The following is an 18394-nucleotide window of genomic DNA, read 5'->3' as shown; positions in this document are numbered from 1 at the left end:
TCTTCAGTGAATCCTCAACTTCAGAGGTGTGAATCCCAGATTGAGTTAGCATAAATTGTTCAATGGAAAATAACTTTCTTACCCAAGATATCTCCATTCAAGACTTTGTCTATATAAAGAAAAGGGCAGCAACAAGGCAAACTCTTCTTAATGAAAGAACACCCCTAACAGAGTTCTTCTGACTCAAGAAAACATTACCAATTCTAAAGGAAAACATTCAGTGACATTCTTGACAGGGTGAATAGATGAAGTGACAGGAGGAGAATGAAGGGGAAAAACAGAACGAAGCTATTTCCGTTTACCTGATGGGGAGATATGTCTCCAAGAAATGGAAGGCTCTGGTTTCCCAGTTGCCAGGCAAGTGAGGGTGACATTGGTTCCTTCATTGACAGTCATGTCAGTTGAGATGTCATATATCTTCGGAGGAACTGAAATGGCAAAACATGCAATGGTGAGGAAAAAGAAAGCAAATGAAACCAAAAAGGTCAGATAGCATCAGGTCACAAATGATTAATTCTCTGGAGTCATTTAATCAGAGGAAAAGAGATGAATGCCTATGCTCTGTAGTCATCAACCAGCAGCATGACCCCCCCCCCCAAGCTCCTCAGTTATTCTGCAAAAGCATAACCACAGACACAACTCCAAATGGAAACCATGAGCAATTCTCAATTGGATAAGAAAAGTGGAAATTGTATCTCCACTTCTGGCCACTAATATGGTAAGTCTCTTGAAGAAGGCAAAAGGAAACCAAGATACCTGGGGATCCTTGGTCAGAACTAAAGGGCAAGTTAGAACTTCTCTCTGGTTTGCATTTAGATTGTCCTGAGCATGATCTGAGAGTGCCAGAGAATTCAGTCTTCCTGCCTTGCTTCCTTTCCTTATGATGTGCATAGGGATCCCATTGGACTGATCCCAAGAACTGCAGCAGACACAGGGAACATTTAAGTCTTTTCATACCTGACTGGCCTAGAAGCCATGAACCAGAATCTGAGAATCAAGTCAGCCCTGGGAGCAGTAGGTCTGAGTTCATGTCCCCCTTAGCCTCTGGGTCTATGGGAAATTTCTAAGGTGGAGATGTGATAAATAAAACAACTAAAGAATTCCTTCCAGCTCTTAGAAATTATCTCCTGCCCTCATAGCAGTGGAGAAAAGTGGTTGTAAGAAGATAGTTGTCTAGAGGGTTGAGTTTTGCTTTGTATGGGATTAGAAATGGATCTGTGTTACCATGCAGGGAGTCCTGGAGGGACAGTCTGGAAGAGCTATGTTCAAATCCTGCTTCAGATAATACCTACTCATGTACCTCTGGGAAAGGCTACTAACCTTTCTCAGTCTCAGTTTTCTTTCTTATCTATAAAACATAGCCTATAATAGAGTAAGCTCTTAATAAATGTTTATTGACCAATTCATCACCTAATTCACAAGCTTCTTGTGAAGGTCAAATGAGATTGTATATATATATATATATATATATATATATATATATATATATATATATATATCTTAATGTATAAATTTTAGTTAAAATTATACTTATAATAATGAAAATATAATACTTATACTTAAATATAACAAAATAAAATAACCTTAAATACTATTATAATAATATAGTAGCTATTTTTTCATTAAGACTATTATTAACATGTGATATGAAATACAAAAGCTCCCTTGGATAATGGCTAAGACAGGCTTATTTTTAAAATTTGTTTCCTTGTTTTTATCATGTGCTTGATCATCTATCTTCTGTCTGTCTGTTGTTAGCTTATTTATTTTCTAGAAGGTTGGATTTCCCCTATCTCCTCCTATCTGGAAGTACATCAACCACTCATGGCCATCTCAGTGTCAATCAGAAGAGTAGTTTTATCCCACTCTTTTTTTTCCTTTATCTGGGATCATAGGTACCACAGTTCCCCTCCCACCTTGACAGGAGATTTGCCATGTTAGTATTCAATTATGAAGATGCTCAATCAACTTTGAGGCCTGCTGTATCTCAGAACCTTCAAACAAAAGTATCAGGAGGAAGCAGCATACACCAATCCTACCCTTCCAACTTAGACTCTCTGAAACTGAATCAATAGGATTTTTCCCCTCAAATACCTGTTCATCCACTATTTATTTCATGATCTATTATTCTAATATTTATTAATAATGAATAATGATGACAGTTTTATAACATTAAAAAACTATTTTAAAACATGTCTTCACAACAATCGCCTCAATTGGATGTGAGAGAGTAATTATCTTTATGTTAATGAAGACACTGAGGACTTGTTCACCACCCTACAGCCAGTGACTACTGGAGCCACACACCGCAGGCTTTTCCTGATCCCCCTCCATCTTCTCTACTCTTTCATTAGATTTAACTAGAATCACAAGAATGAACTAGAATCTTGATGCCTAATAATTCAGGTAATTCCCAGGGAATGTTATTCATTGGATAGATAATGGCCTGTCTCAGTCCTATAGTTTCTTGAAAACAAATAACTGACTATCCTAAAACCCTATAGTGATGGGATGTCAAGAAAAATTTCCATACCTACAGTCTGAAGTTTCACTTCTATTTTTCTTGTAATAAAAAAAAATACCACTTACAAAATATCCAGGATGGTTGTTTATGACTACAAAATAATTGATTCTATGTAACTAATGCTTTAACTGTAGTAAATGTTTCCTATTAAGAGTAGGCCATTAGGCCTGTTTTCCAATTACACACTTTAATTGACATTTACAGTTTATTATCTTAAGTCTTTCAATGAGCAAGCCCCCCTCCCCTGCCTTCTAAAACAGAAGATCAAAATCACCTCTCCCAAGTAAGACTCTTTCTGTCTTCCCTGGAAGAGGCACCAGGAGAAAGACATTTGATGACTTTGAAATAAAACCTCATCATAAGCAGAAAGGTCAGAAAATAGGCACCACTTCGGTGTGACTTGGGGAGGTAAATAAATGAAATCAATTTGCAACACTAAAAATAAAGAGTTCCTAGATATTGGGAAGATTGGGGAAAGTAAAGTATGATATATACATATATTAACGACCACCATAAAATAAGAATGATCAAAGTAATATGGCACTTTTTCCTCTGGTGCAGAGTAGTAAAGGGAAGTACTTCGCCTCCTGTTCCCATTTCCCTGAGCACTTTAAGAATTTTTCAGTATTTAGTGTGCCATACATCTCCAGATCTAGTTTTGTTCATCAATGAGAAATTCTGGAGGCACATCTGGCCAAAAGATTCTATTTTTGAAGCTGCTTTTCAGCCAAGTTCTCTACTTTCTGGCATACTTCTTTCTTACTAGAGGTCTTCAAGCCAATACTGCGTGACCATTTGCTGAGAATTCAGTAGAAATGATTCCTGTTTAGGAATCAGTTGAACTTGTGAGTTCCTGAGGATGCTTCTATTGGTGATAATCTACTATTCTAGAAACTGTCAAAAATTCTCTAATTTCCTTTGAACATATTTCTTTATTTAAAGATGTTGGAAACAAATGACTATGTATTACCAAGCCTTACTATTGGGCTTAGAACTACTGGCTTAATGAATCAATCAGGGTCCCTTAGCATTCAATTCAGAGTCTAAAATAAAATTAAATTGAAATACAAAGTGTTGAGCAATGGTTCCGAGCTCCACATATTTCACAATGGCATATTTAGTCACTTCTTCCAAGGATCTTATCAATTCAACATATTCATTGAAAGCTGATAAATCTTTACTAAATACTTGTGTTATATATAAATATATTATTTATATATATATATATATATATATATATATATATATATATATATATATATACATATATATGGCAACGTGTTAGACAATGGTGATACAAAGGTGAAAAATGAAACAGCCCTTGTCCTGAAGGACTTTACATTGGGGGCATATATCATGCCCATTTTATAGAAGAGGAATTTGAGGGTGAAGGATCTGCATGTTCTTGCCCAGCCTGTATGTGTTAGGGTGGCATTTGAACTCATGCCTCTTATGTCTAAGTTTAGCTCTCTTCCCATGACATTGCTCTGCTTCTTCAGATACATGAACATATTGGAATTTAAAAGAAGAGAAGATCCATCTGCCGTTGCTGCTGTTTCTACTTGTACACCACCTGGGAGACAACAGGCACCCATGTGCCACAAGAATTTGGCCAATTCATATACATACTAACTTGTGGAATAAGAGAAAAATGTTGGCCTGCTGCTTTTTCAAATTTGCTCTATTTAGAACTTTCCTTTTAAATTCATTCCCGTTATATATTGAAATCCATTCCCAATGAACCAACTTGTGAGGTGAGATTTGAGAAAGGAAGAGGAGCTGGAACTGTTTTTGCTTTGAATGCCATTCAGGAATCTAATAAAGAGAGATAACCTGAAAGCTCACCAAGAGGTACAAAGAAAGACAATCATTTGCTTTGCTGTGAATTTGCCCTCAGTAAATGGGCAATTCAGATTTTTCATTTCTGGTTCTGAACTGATAGGAATTATTGTTCCCCAGTCTGGCAAAGTAGGTATGTCTAACTGATACTCTCCTCAGTAAGAACCATTGCCAATGGCTTAAAGAAGGCAAAAATCAAACAAGCAAACAAAAAAGGGGTCAAATATTTGAATGTGGTGTCAGTGCTATCTGAAAGTGTCAATAAATGAATATTTATTCAAGTCTCTGTGTATACACAAGATGAGTATCATTCAATGTAAACAATAATTCCATTTCAATTCAATTTAACAACCACCTATTGTGTTCCTTGCATTGAGGATACCAAAAGAGGAAAAAGACAGTTTCTTCCCTCAAGGAGCTTACAATCTAATAGGGGAGACAGTAAGGAAAAAAGTACAAACTAAAGGAGAATACATAGCAAATAATTACCATAGCCAAAGTATTCTTATAGAAGATAGGATTTTATTTGAGACTTAAAGGAATCTAGCAAATATTCCACCAATCCTTGATGATAAATATAAAAATGCATGAATGAAATGTGCTTTGCTGAACAAGTACTTTCAGTTTAACAGACTGGGATGTGACAGCAGATAAAAAGATATTTAAAAAAAATCTCAAACTAGTAAATGAACCATTGCTGAGGCTATGTTGTAGATTTCATAGTGTTGATCCATTAGTACATGTATTTGGGAGAGACATGAAGGTTGTATAACTCAGGTTCAGCACTGAAATGGAGGAGAGCAACCTTGATTGTCTTTGGGAAAATGGGCTTTATTTTACTTGAACCTGTGATTCTCCCTAAAACAAAGGCCTAATTTATTGCTAATGACCTTTTTCAAAGGGTGCTATATGTCTAGAATATATGAAATAGCACAGATTTTGAAATTAAGGTTGAAATCACTTAGATGATTGTGGAGAAGTACACGTTTGGTATGAGTCGAATACAACAAATTTCCAATCAATAATACAACAAAACTGTGTGTATGGGGCTGGAGAAGAAAATTGGTTAGTAATAAGATGAGAGAGAAATAATTGGTGGATAGTTCATATGTTCTATTTGTTTCCAATCTTTAGCAAGAAATCTGATGGAACACCCTAAGGATGACATCAAGTAAATGTTTTATGGAAGGATATAGATAAAAGTCATATGGATTGTTATGTAAAGATGATTTGCTCTTCATACAAGTGAACACAGTATACACATAACTGCTCTATTAAAGTATTTAAGAAAGAAAATGGAAAAATGAGGTAACATGGAATAAAGTATGTTCTCTTTATTTTTCCTTGATTTTATATATACTTCAGGATCACAGGACCTGTCATGACTGTGTCATTCTATCATGTTTCAGTCATCTATCTCCTTCAACAGATAGCCTCTGATATCATTCCAACTCTCTGAATAATCTTCAATTATTTAATCTCTTGACTTTTCCCTTTCTGTTTACAAACATGCCACTGCATCACCCATTTTCACAAGTCCTTTGGATCTCTTCCTATTAGCTGTCTCTCCTTCCTTTTGTTGATAAATTTCTTAAGAAAGGGGACCCTACCTTTTCCAGTCTCATTTCATTCTTCTCTCTTTGCAGTCTAATTTTTGCCTCATCATTCAATTATGAAAAGTGTTGATATTCTTTTCCTTCCTCCATTGAATGGCCATTTGTCAGTCCTCACCCTTCTGTAGTCCTTCACACTATTGAGCCTCTGATTGGGGCTCACTTCTCCCTAGGTCTTCATGACATTGTTCTACCCTCCTAATCTTTCTGTGCCTGCTCTGTCATTGTCTCCTTTACTGTACCTCAGGACATCACTCTCCTTAATTGGAAGAATCTCCCAAGGCTCTCCTCTGGGTCCTCTTCACTTTTCCCTCTGCACTATTTTGCTTGGAAACTGGGTTTCCACTTCTTAAATTATCATCCTTGTAGATAAATTTCAAGACTATTTGTCCAGACCCAATCTCTTTTTAGACCTCCATTCTTCCATCTCCAACTGCCCATTTTACATCTCAAACTGGATAATCCATAAACCTTTTAAAGTCCAGAGTGCAGAACTGAGTTCATGTTTTTTTCTCCTTCATACCTTCCCTCTCCCCAGCTTTCTTCTTATACAAACCATTCTCCCGGTGTCATAGGCTTGAAACTGAGGCATCATCTTTGACTCCTCATTCACTCACACCTCTCAGTCTATAGCTAATTATGTTGTCAAGCCCATTTGTTTCTGTTATTTAATAATTCTCACATGTGTCCCCTTCTCTAAAGGTACAGATGCTGGAAACAGCTCAGTGGGTCTGGACTCAGGGAGATGTGAGATCAAATCTGATCTCAAGCACTTTTTAGCTATGTGACTTGGCGCAAGTCCCTTAACTTCCCATCATTCCCTTTTCCTCTCCTGTCTTCTGATGCTGCAATGGCTCTGGGCAAGCTTTTGTCATCTTATAACTGAATTGCAGCAGCCATCTCTTCTTGTTCTTGTTCCCTAGGTCTCTCTCCATTGGGTGGTCATACAGATCTCTCTAATGGACAGATCATACCAGATCATCTTCCTAGTGCATAAATTCCAGGAGCCAATAGGAATGCCTCAGATTGACAATTTAAGTCTCTGTCATCTTGCTCCCTTGCTCCCCTCCACTAATCTGGGATCCCAACACACTGGCTTCCACTTGTTTCTCTTGCTCCCTCTCCATAGGTGTCTTCTCTTTTTGTGTCCCAGGTCTGACAAGATCTCCCTCCTCTTCTCGGTCTGTTGGCTCTTCTTGCTTCTTGCCATCTCGTTCACAGCCTTCCCCAGTCTTTCTTAATCTCAGAAATATTTTGTCAACCTGACTTAGCTCTTCTGTATCAGGATTGTACAAAGTCATTCTTATGTAATTTCCAAATTAGACAGGGAGCTCCTTGAGGGCAGGCATTACCTTGTACTTTTCTTTGTAGCCTGGTGCTCAGCAGCACACCTGAAAAAGATTGACTTCCCTTTTAGATGGGATCTCTGTAGGGCAGACATGACTTCATTTTTAAGTCGTTTAGGGGCCCAGCCCCCAGTAAGATGTCAATGAATGCTTGCTCATAAAATGAAACCTTTAAGAGGATGTAGAAAACCAACTATGTTCACTAAAATCTTAGTTTGAAAAGTCTCTCTATACCAGGAATTTACCCCATTGGCTTCCTAAGTGACATCTTAGTATGAATCAACTTCTGGGCCATGTTCTTACAAATAATGGTTTAGCAGTCATGTAGTCTCAGAAACAAAGGAATTTGGAAAGAATAAAATAATGACATTTTTGCTCATAAGCTTATTTCAAATCAATGTATGTCATTTACCAAATATATAAATATATTGCTTACTATCTCATTTAAAGATTTTACTTATAAAAGGATGAAAGCTTTCAAGATAACCATAACAAATGACTATCTGTGAATTTTTAAAAGTGGTTTATATTACTACACAATGGTATTCAAACATTCCCACCCTAGGGGATAATCATACTGAATTACATGTTTGTTGTTTATCTAGCAATGTAAATGATGTAAGTAAAATGCAGAAAAATGATTTCCATGACATAATAATAGTGAGTCCAAGAGGAGAAATTAAAGATTTCAATCTGAATTAGACAAGGCTTTCTCCGAGTGAGAGTCTTAATTGAGGGTAGGCCCAACCTGAAGTTGACATCCATAATTAATTGGTGTACAGAAGTTCGATAGATCATAAAAGCCCGAAGGCCATCCCCACAATGGGAGTTTAAGTTGGCACTGGAGTAAGGGAGGTTTTCCAATATTCACAGCTCTGTTTTAACAAAACGACTTCTGGAAATGAGCTTTGGTTTGGCACCCCCCCCCCCATTACTGAATTGCGCTGGGCATATTTTATTCTTTAATTCACACATTAAGCTTTATTCCTTCGAACTTATCTTTGCGTGTCTATTGATCTAGCAATAGATATCTATTAAATGCCTAAAATGGGCAGTTAGATGACACAATGGATGGAGTTCTGGGTTTGGAGTCAGGAAAACCTAGTCTTCTGAGTTCAAATCTGACCTCAGATATTTACTATTTATTTGACCCTGGGCAAGACATGTCACCCTTTTTGCCTCAGTTTCCTCAACTGTAAAATAATGTAGCAGGGTAAAAATGTCAACCCATTCCTGCATCTTTGAAAAAAACAAACAGAAACAAAACTAAATGGAGTCAGAAAGGGCCAGACACCCCTGAAAATAACTGTACAACAAGTTCTTAGTACATATGAGTCAGTACTGACAATCCTTATTCTAAATATAGTGCTCATTCTTGTAAGAGAAGTAACATATAATCCCCTTCCTGCTACAAATAAGCAAACAATAAATTCCAGGTAATTTGGGGGATGAGGCACTAGCAGATGGGAGGGTGGAGGGATTCAAACAGCCTTGTGTAGAATAAGGCTCTTGGGCTAAGTAGTCAAGGAAATGAGGCATTCTGAGAGGCAATGATGGATGAGGAGTGATATCTCCATTATCTGTGGATAGATTATCCACAATGTTTACATGCTATCCTGGTTCTTCCTTTGAATACTCCCACTTCTTAAGCATCCCATCTTACCCAACTATCTATCAGTCTTGTCTCAGAGGATGCAGTCAATTTAATTAAATAACACTGAATTCATGAGCTAAATATATTTTTCAAGAATCCCATCAAGACATGCCAAATTAAAGATAAATGCTTTGATTTTTATCTATTTGAAATCTTAGCCCATCATTATCAATGATAACTTTAAGTGAATTAATAGACTACAAGAGTCAGAAGAAACTTTGGTGGTCACTTTATTCAATTTGTATCTGAAACAGAAATCCTCTCCATATAATATTGCTGATAGGTATTCATTTCTTTTCTTCCTCAAAGTTTACCAGTGATAAGAAAGTCTGAAAGTTTTCTCTTAAAAGAAAATCATTGAGGAGCAGCTAAGTGGTGCATTGGATAGAGCACTGACCCTGGAGTCAGAGAGCCTGGGTTCAAATCCATCCTTAAACATTTAATAATTACCTATCTGGGTGACCTTGGGCAAGTCACTTAACACTACTGCCTTTAAATAAATAAAAAAATTAAAAAAGAACAGTCATTGACGCCTCTAAAAGGAGTCAGTAAATAGTTTTGGTCAATATTGAGTCCTAAGTGTCTAACCAGGTGGTGCACTGGCCCTGGAGTCAGGAGGACCTGAATTCAAATCCAGCCTCAAACACTTGACCCTTACTAATTGTGTGACCTTGGGTAAGTTACTTAACCCTGACTGCCTAGTATCCAGGACCATCTCCAGTTTTTCTGATTTATATCCATCCATCCATTGAACCCAGAAGGTTCTGGAGGAGAAAGTGAGGTCAGTGGCTTCAATCACTCAAATCCAACTTACTTGCTTGTCATGGTATCACTTCCCTGATGTAATGGTCTTCAAGAATGAAGGACAAACACCACCACCATGATGGTGGTGAGATAAATGTTGTAGGAGCTCCAATTTGTTAGGAAATTTCTCCTTACAATGAAACAAAATATGCTCCCTTATGAATTCTACTCCTTGGATCTAATCTGACTTGGGGTCAAAGGGTGGTTTTGATGTTTTTCCATCACATATAGTAAAATAGCTATCTTGTCTATTCATCCAGTAATTGAATATCACCCTTTTCTTCCACCAATTTTCATCTTGCTTATATTTCTTCAAGACCCCTGGTGCCCTCCTTTGGACTCACATCTGTTCATCAACAGTCTTCCTAAAATGCAAAACCCCAAACTAAGATAAGTCCTCTCATTCTGGTCTGAGGCACACAAGGTTAAGGACTCCTAAGACCTCATTCATCAATTAACATAAGCTAGGACCACATGTTGGGGCTGCTGTTGTTTGCCTGGGTTCTGGGGGAGGCTTCTCAGTTTTCATAGAACACTACACAAAAACTCTCAGTCTTATTTTCAGGGCTGGCTAAGCTGTGATTTCCTGGTCTGGAAACTCCCTGCATGGGTGGAGATGGAGAATCAAGTCATAAGCTACCATTTTTTTCTGGGGACCTTTAGAGTTGTTTCCTTTACTTACACAGAGAGTCCAGGGAAGAGGAAAGAGGTGAGACCTATTCTTCCAAACCCTTCATCTAGCCTGTATCCACTCTATAATGGGACCTGTAGCAGTCCAGAAATGCAAGTAACTAGCAGTCATTCCAGCCTCACCTCCCCCCACCCAAATCATCATGGACTCTAGAGGAAAATGAATGCTTTGGGTATCTAAGAAAGGGGTAAATTGTCCTCAGTTTACTGGAGTCATGAGCACACAGAGGTGGTGTTTGAACTTACTCTAATAGTGAGTCAGTTAATAGGCATTTATTAAATACCTTCTATTTTTTCACAAACTGTACTAAATAATACATATAAAGGTTGGCATGGAATCAGTGAGATTTGAGTTCAAATAGCTCCTTAGACCCTTCTAAGTTGGCTCATTCTGCAAGGGGCAGAATTTTCTCATCATTATAATAAACGATTATCAAATGTATCAGTATTTTTGTATGAGAGTGAAATCAGACAACACGTACAAAATAGAATACAAATATCAGCTCTTGGTACCATTAGATGGTTGAGTATAAACAATCAGCCATAATACAAAACAAATAAGTCAACAAAATTTTCCTTTATAGATGTTTGGTTGAGAAATCGTTCTAGCTTAATAGATTTTCTGAAGGCACTAAAAATGATGTAGGTGGAAGTTATTTTTAATTTGAAATATTCAATACAACCCTGTGGATCGATAAAAGTGCACCAGAATTCTGGAATTGACAAAAGTTGCCAGTTCCCACTTAAGGTATAAAAGCTTTTGAGGACCACACTACACACTAATCCATTTGGGGAACTTTCTCAAGTTTCCAAGGGCCAGAAGGTGGAGGGGATATTTATTGAAGTCGAATCACAGACACTTTCAGATTATTGAAAAAGAACAATTCAGCATTTATCACAGACCACAATGTTCTGAGCACGGAAACCACCTGCTTCCTCAGTCATGGGCAACAGAAGGAAACACTTTTTGAAAGGCTTGCCCACTTATTGCTCAGTCTGCCCTACCTCATGTTACAGGGAGATCTTGAAATATAGCACTTCTATATTTGCAAACCATTATATATCTTAAAGTTTTAGTAGACATGTTACCAAGCAAAAGAAAACTAAAACTTCACTCCTCCCCTCAGTGACCTGGAGACCTTGATTTGGTTTCTCTCTCTCCTCTCCTCCACTCTCCCAGTTCTCACAGCACCCCATTCATCGGCACAGAAGCAGAGCACAGGGAAATCTATCAAATCAGAATGGTGGATTTAGAAAGTCAGCCCCATGGACCAGTTGGCTTTTAGCATCTTTGAAGCAAAGTAGACTTTGCTGTGTCCAACTTGATTATCCAAAACAGCAACATGTCAGACAGGTTTTATGGTTATAGAAATATTAACAAACATTTCTACAGAGTTTTAATACACCCTTGTCAACTCAGTGTTGTAACGTTGGCCAGTGCTGTCACACTTGATGCTTACAACACTCCTAGGAGTTAGATGTCACTATTGTACCCATTGTCCATAAAGAAACTGAGTCTGAGAGAGGTTAAGGCAAGTTCATACTGGTTTGTGAAAATTGATTAACTTCTCAATTAGAGTATTTCTGCCTGAGAAATTAGCTAACTTCCAAATCAGGATTGATTGTTTTGAGGATTGCCAATACTTAAATGATGAAGAAAATAGCAATAATGGTAATTCAACTTATACATAACTCTTGTGTACATTTTTCTCAGAGAATTAATTGTTAGACATTTGCCAACATACCTCTAGGTTAAAGGACTTGCCTAGGGTCACACAGCTAGAAAGTATCTAGGATTTGAAGAAGTAGCAGCATCTAGGATTTGAACTTGGGTCTTACTGATCACAACCCTCTCTCTACTGACCTATCTAGCTGCTTCCAAAGGATGAAAGGTAGCTACAAAACATCTAGTATCCAAGTGCCAAACATGACTATGGGCAACCCATAGAAATCCCTCATATTACCAAAACAGGTGAAAAGGTAGGTCCAGATTTTAATGCGCTCGTGCCTAATAAAAAAGGACAGGTAAACAGATGTTTCTGAGTTAACATATGGCCCATAAGGATCTTTATATTCCATTTAGTGGTCACTATTTGTATTTGAGGTTAACACTGCTAGGCTGGTCCAATCCACTTTTAAACAAACACTGACTCAGATGTTCAAGTCCTCTCTGTATTTTTAGTGTTTTTACTCTTAATAAGAGAATTAATAGAATTGCTGTTTTCTTATTCAGGGACAACAGTAGAACATGGAACAGATGTTTGAAATCATTGCTAGTAAATATAAAAAAAGCATGTAATGGGCAAACAGACCAGATTTTCTGTGTCCATTTACTGAGTTTAGTAGCAATAATGTCCTAGGAAATGCACCAAAATTCTTAATGCTTTATGATGAGCACTAACTTCAATCTCAGATTAACCACAGTCATGTCCTCTATGTTCTGATCTAAATGGGGTCAAACTCAAATAGAAATAGGGTGCACTAATGTATATGCTAGGATCATCTTGACTTAGTTTTAAGATTCCATAATGACTATGTTTACTTGTATTTTTATTTTCTTAAACATTTCCCAATTGTATTTTAAGCTAGTTCATCTGCCCTCCAAGCATTATAAGCAATATGATATTTAGGCCCCTCTGATCCAGCCTAATTGCAATGCTCTAAGTTCCAAATTCTTGCTTTGTCTTCTTACATCTCTGCATGTGGACAGGTCTGCTTCTTTCTGCTTCTCTAGCTCGTGGAATTCTTCTCCTCTTTCAAGGTCCAGTTTTTGGTGATGCCACTTCCCTAAATCCATCCTATAAGGATCTTCATTTGATTGTGGTATCTCCCCTTATCCTCTCGATTTCTTATTGCAGCTTATCTGGACCCCTTTTGTACTTACTCTATACAATATGATAATCACATTACCTTTCATGTGTGGTAGATGCTTTAACTAAGTTGATCGCTCCTTGGAGGCCTGAATGATGCCATTTCCCATCTGTAGATCACTAGCACATAGCACCATGTATTTCAGGTAATTGGCACTTGCGTTATATTTCTTGTGTTGATTTGAAAGGATTTAAATGGACTATTTTCTGTCCTCCATCAAGTGACTCATTCCACTAACTTTGATTTTTCCCCCTATTGATTAATCATCAAACATTTATTAAGTTCATACAATGTGTCAGTCCTGGTGCAAGGCAATGAGAATACAAAGAGAATGAATCAATTTTGACAAACCAGGAACACACATTCTAATGAGGGAAATGACAGGTACATATGCAAACACATATAGAATAACATATAATGTCTATATGCATATAAACACAACATGCTATTTTACATTGGTTCACTTCTAGTTGGGGTTTCAAGTAGGGCTGATCAGAATAATGAGCTCTGAATGCTCTACCACAATTGGTGCATAAATAGTCCATGCGAACACCTGGGGTGGATACTCTAAACTTACGGATGCCATATTTCCTTTATTTCTTTATTCCTTTATTATGCCTTCCTCATAGAGTGCAGCCCCCTCACTGAGGAGGGCACACCATGCTGGGCAGTCCTATGCCAGATCCCATGCTGTACATTCAACAATAAAGTTCTTCAATGGGACTTCAGGGTGTCTCAGCATCACTTCTTCTGACCTCCTTGGGAGCCCTTGCCCTGTGGGAGCACTCCATAAAATAGTTTTTTGGCACAGGTATGTCTGGCATTCTAAGAACATATCCAGTCCATCATAGTTCTCCCCTCTGTAGTAATGTTGGAATGCTAGATAGTTTAGCTGAGAAAGGACCTCAGTGTCTGGGATCTTCTCCTGCCAGGTGATCTTCAGAATCTTCCCAAGGCAATTTAAAAGGAAGAGAATCAGTTCCTGACATGGCACTGGTAGACTGTCTAGTTTCACAGACATATGGCAATGAGGTCAACATAACATCTCTGTTGACCTTCAGTTTGGTAGTCAGCCTAATACCTCTTCTCTCCCACACTTTGTTTCAGAACCTCCCAAATACTGAGCTAGCTCTGGCAATGTGTCAGCCTCATTGTCAATATGTACCTCCTAGAAAGGACCCTGCCAAGGGAAGTGAACCTGTCCACAGTCCTCAAACCTTCTCCATTTGCTGTAATTGATGGTTCCACATGTGGATGGTATGGTGCCAAGTGATGGTTCCATAGCTGGATAGTATGGTGCTAGGTTGATGGAGCATCTGTGTTTTCTCTGTGTTAATTGTAAACCTTAATGAGAACAATAGGTATACAATAAAGGCCTGGATGAAAAATCTACTATTGAGAATTCAGACAACTTTCAGAATAATGAAAGAACTGAGAGAGCTACCTCACCATTTGAATAGAGTAGCCATGATATTTGCAGAGGAAAGCTATAAGTAAAGTGAAAATGTGATTACAATTTTTGAACAGCCGATGGAACATGCTTCAAAGGAGTCTCGTAGATTTCTGGGATAAGTATTCGCTTTGGCATGTTTACACTTGTAAACATTTCTTTATTGCCCATACTGTAATGTCTTGTTATGTAACCATGAATTTTTGACATAAATCCAGATATTACCTAATTTCCATAGTAAGGTTTTCATTTATTATAAAAATAGATGGCTACTTTTGATGTGGAGGGCAGATTCCCCACAACTATTTCCTATGAAATACACAGAATTCTTAAGACCAAAATGCTTGACCATCATGATTCCTAAATGATATTTATACTGTTGGGTTAAGGTCTAAAGGACTGGGAACCTGGCATTATTCTGATAAAGCTGCTCCCTTGAAGCTTATCCAATCTGCCTGAGTACACCAACTAGACAGAAGGCTAAATCGAAGGGGGTTCTGGATTCGTTTTTGGCATTTCCATTTTTCATAAAGGTTGGCAGGATCAAAGGAACAGCCTTCCTTCCAAGGGGTTGGCACTTCCCATTTTAGTCCTGGCCAGTCACCAAGAGGCAGCAGCAGCAGCAGCATATTCTGCCATGACAAGCCATGATGAAGAAAATAAAAATAAAAGTAGGCTCAGGAAATGGGTAAAGAAATCTGTTCTGTTTCCTTTTAAATTGAAGTTGGTTAGTTTTTGTATGGTCACTGTTTTTAGCAAACAGGATCTGGCTGGCAATTCTGTGCTTTTGGAAGTCTGATATTTCAGAAGACCTGGTGACTTCCATCATCATGGCATCTCTAGAATTTAGAAGGTATGAATGATATCATGGAGCACATGAAGTATATGAAGCTTAGGTCCTTAGCACCAGCACTTTAAATGTGTGTCAGTTTTTAGGTGTGGGTGGTTTCTCTGCCAAGCCAGAGAAATATATGTGGGATGGAGTAACTATGGGGAACTCAAACCCTAAACAAGTCAAACCCATCAGAACAAACGTGGTCAAATAGACCATCAAACAGCATTTCTTAAGGGTTTGCTTAATATCACCTTAGATGCTAATTGCCATGGATACAAAAATTACATCACCTATGTGGTTGGTTCTCTGGGGCTACTTTCTGGAGGCTGGAGAACGTACACACATTCAGTATTGCTCCATCACACTTTTGGGAACAACATGACTGCATCGGTGGGATTTGAACTTTCTTGAAGGAAACCCAAAGTTTTATAGGTAGCAATAACAGAGGCAGGATTTGAACTGAGAGTCTCTCAGTGTAGCCCCAGAGATTTTTCTGATGCTATTCTAGACTTGAAGAGTCAGAAAATGGATCTTCTCCTTCTTACCTCAGTGATCTTTGGAAAATGATTCACTCTCACTGGCTCTCAGCTTTCTCATCTATAAAATGAAGGAATCAGAAATCGAGAGCTATAAGGGACCTCATATTATACAGATGCGGAAACTGAAGCCCAACTAGTAGGGATTTACTCAAGGTTATCTAAGAAATAAGAATCAAAGATGGAATTTGAACTTTAAACCGACTTAAGAGCTAGTGCTCTTTCCATGGGACTTTACTTTCTAACTAGATATCCACTAAATTAATTTTCAGCTCAAAGTCCAATTGTTCTCAATGGATAAGTCATAAGTCTTGTAATGTCAACAGTATATCATTTTGAGGGTCATAGGGTGGAGACATATTAAAAAGGCACAGAAATCCAAAGCAAATTTCACTTCATCTTCCTCCTCCTCTTCATTTCTGTCCAACCACTAGGAGCTATATCAGTGCTTGAATGGGTCACTATGGTGGACTTAAGAATTCAATTCCTCAAAGTTAACTTGCTCTATTTCTTATTCACTGAGGGTAGGAGCCATTATTTATCTATTTGAACAAGGTAATAAAAGACAATGTGGAATAGTAGAAGAACCTAGAGACAGGGTGAGAGAAATTGTTTTAAAATAATGGCCCAGCTATTGTTTTGGACACGTTACTTTTCTCCCTAGGACCTCAAAGCCTCCTCTTGTAAAGTGAGTGGGTTAGACAAACTGATCTTTGAGGTCCATGCCATTCCACATCCTCTGATGCCACAGAAGTCAAAACCATTTTACTTCCTTCCAAAAATCAAGGTCTAAGACAATAAAAAGTTACTGTAGGTCAGCAAGAAATATTGCTTGGTTTAGGGACCCCTGAGTTGGGCAACTTAGCCTACATTTAATAACTCATCCAATGCTATTAGGATCTAAATTTAACCTTTTTTACTCACCAAAGAAAATCTCTCGCACTTCTATCTATTATATAATTTTGTCAACAGTTTAGACCGTATGGATTTTTATTTACCCTTCAGAGGGTCCAGAAGATCAATAGTGAGAATGCACGAGTTGATCCACTAGGATTTCCAAACCCTGCTCTACAGCTGGGTTCAACTAACTTGATCTGCTCAAAGCTGAAAAAAACACTACTGAAAATCCGCCCGTCATAGCCGATAGACCGCTAGGCAATGGCAACAGCAGCAGGGAGCTCCCAGAACAGCAATGGCAGCATGGGAGAGCTTCTGCTGCAGTTTGAGGGTAGGGTCACCCTTCCATTAACAGAAACAGTTGACTGGCAAAAGTGGGGGGTTGAAAAAAAGTCACACACACATCTATACTCATACACACACTCACACCACACACATACAGACACAGACACACAGACTCACATATTATAAATATACATAGAGACTTACATACAATGCATGCACACACCACACACATGCATGTGCATACATCCACATACAACACACACATACAGAACACCTTCACACATCTCACACACACATACACACATATACAAAGAGAAACTCACTCACATACCACATACATACAGCAGACACACACCACACACATATAGAACACAAACATCACACACATATACAGACACCCTCACACAACACATACATACAGCACACAGACACAGACACAGACACACACACACAGACACACACACACACACACAGCCTAACCTCTTAGCAGCAGAATTATCTCCTTTATCATAGTTTGCCTTCTAAGCGTTACCCACCAGAATCTCTGTGGGTTACCCACTGCCCACAGAAAACAATCTGTTAGGTATATCATTTGCTTGAGAAGTGAACCAATACACATCCCCCCGATCGGTCTTGGCAGGTTTTTCTGGCGACATCTCTGGCAGCTGCCTGTTCCCCACATCAGCACCATGGAAAGAGCCCAGCTGTGACACAACATTAAACCACAGCTGCCTCCTCTGCAAGCATTTCCTGTGGCAAACTCTTCACTTCAGGGACCCTTAAAACCCACCCGCCAAGGCTCGTGCCTTTCCTCATAATCCTAACCCAATTCATGAACTCAATTTCCGGTAATGATTTGGAAGAGTTACTGGGGCAGGGCTTGGGGTCAATGGGAGCCAGGTTAGGGTTTCTACAGCTGCCCCTGTTTGATCCCTAGCATGGTCTACATGAACTGAGTTTCCTCTCCTGTGCCAAAAGAAACCTCGATTGATTGCACGTATTAATGTACTTCCTGTAAAGGACTATCAGTGAAGTTAGAAGGAATCTCAA

The 18394-nt window shown here is 38.4% G+C and overlaps 1 protein-coding gene across 1 annotated transcript in view; it reads right to left on the bottom strand.

The window, feature by feature from the left end:
• Positions 1–18394, bottom strand: part of NEGR1 (neuronal growth regulator 1) — an 817401-nt gene that overhangs the window by 221559 nt on the left and 577448 nt on the right. Inside the window, exon 3 of the mRNA XM_074220351.1 lies at positions 303–428. Within this exon, the coding sequence (XP_074076452.1) occupies positions 303–428 (126 nt within the window). The remainder of the gene's footprint in view (positions 1–302; positions 429–18394) is intronic.

The sequence above is a fragment of the Macrotis lagotis genome, chromosome 2, assembly GCF_037893015.1.
Source record: "Macrotis lagotis isolate mMagLag1 chromosome 2, bilby.v1.9.chrom.fasta, whole genome shotgun sequence".
NCBI classification, from domain to species: Eukaryota; Metazoa; Chordata; class Mammalia; order Peramelemorphia; family Peramelidae; genus Macrotis; species Macrotis lagotis.
Note: the sequence above shows the minus strand (reverse complement) of the source record. Positions and strands in the feature narration are given on the sequence as shown.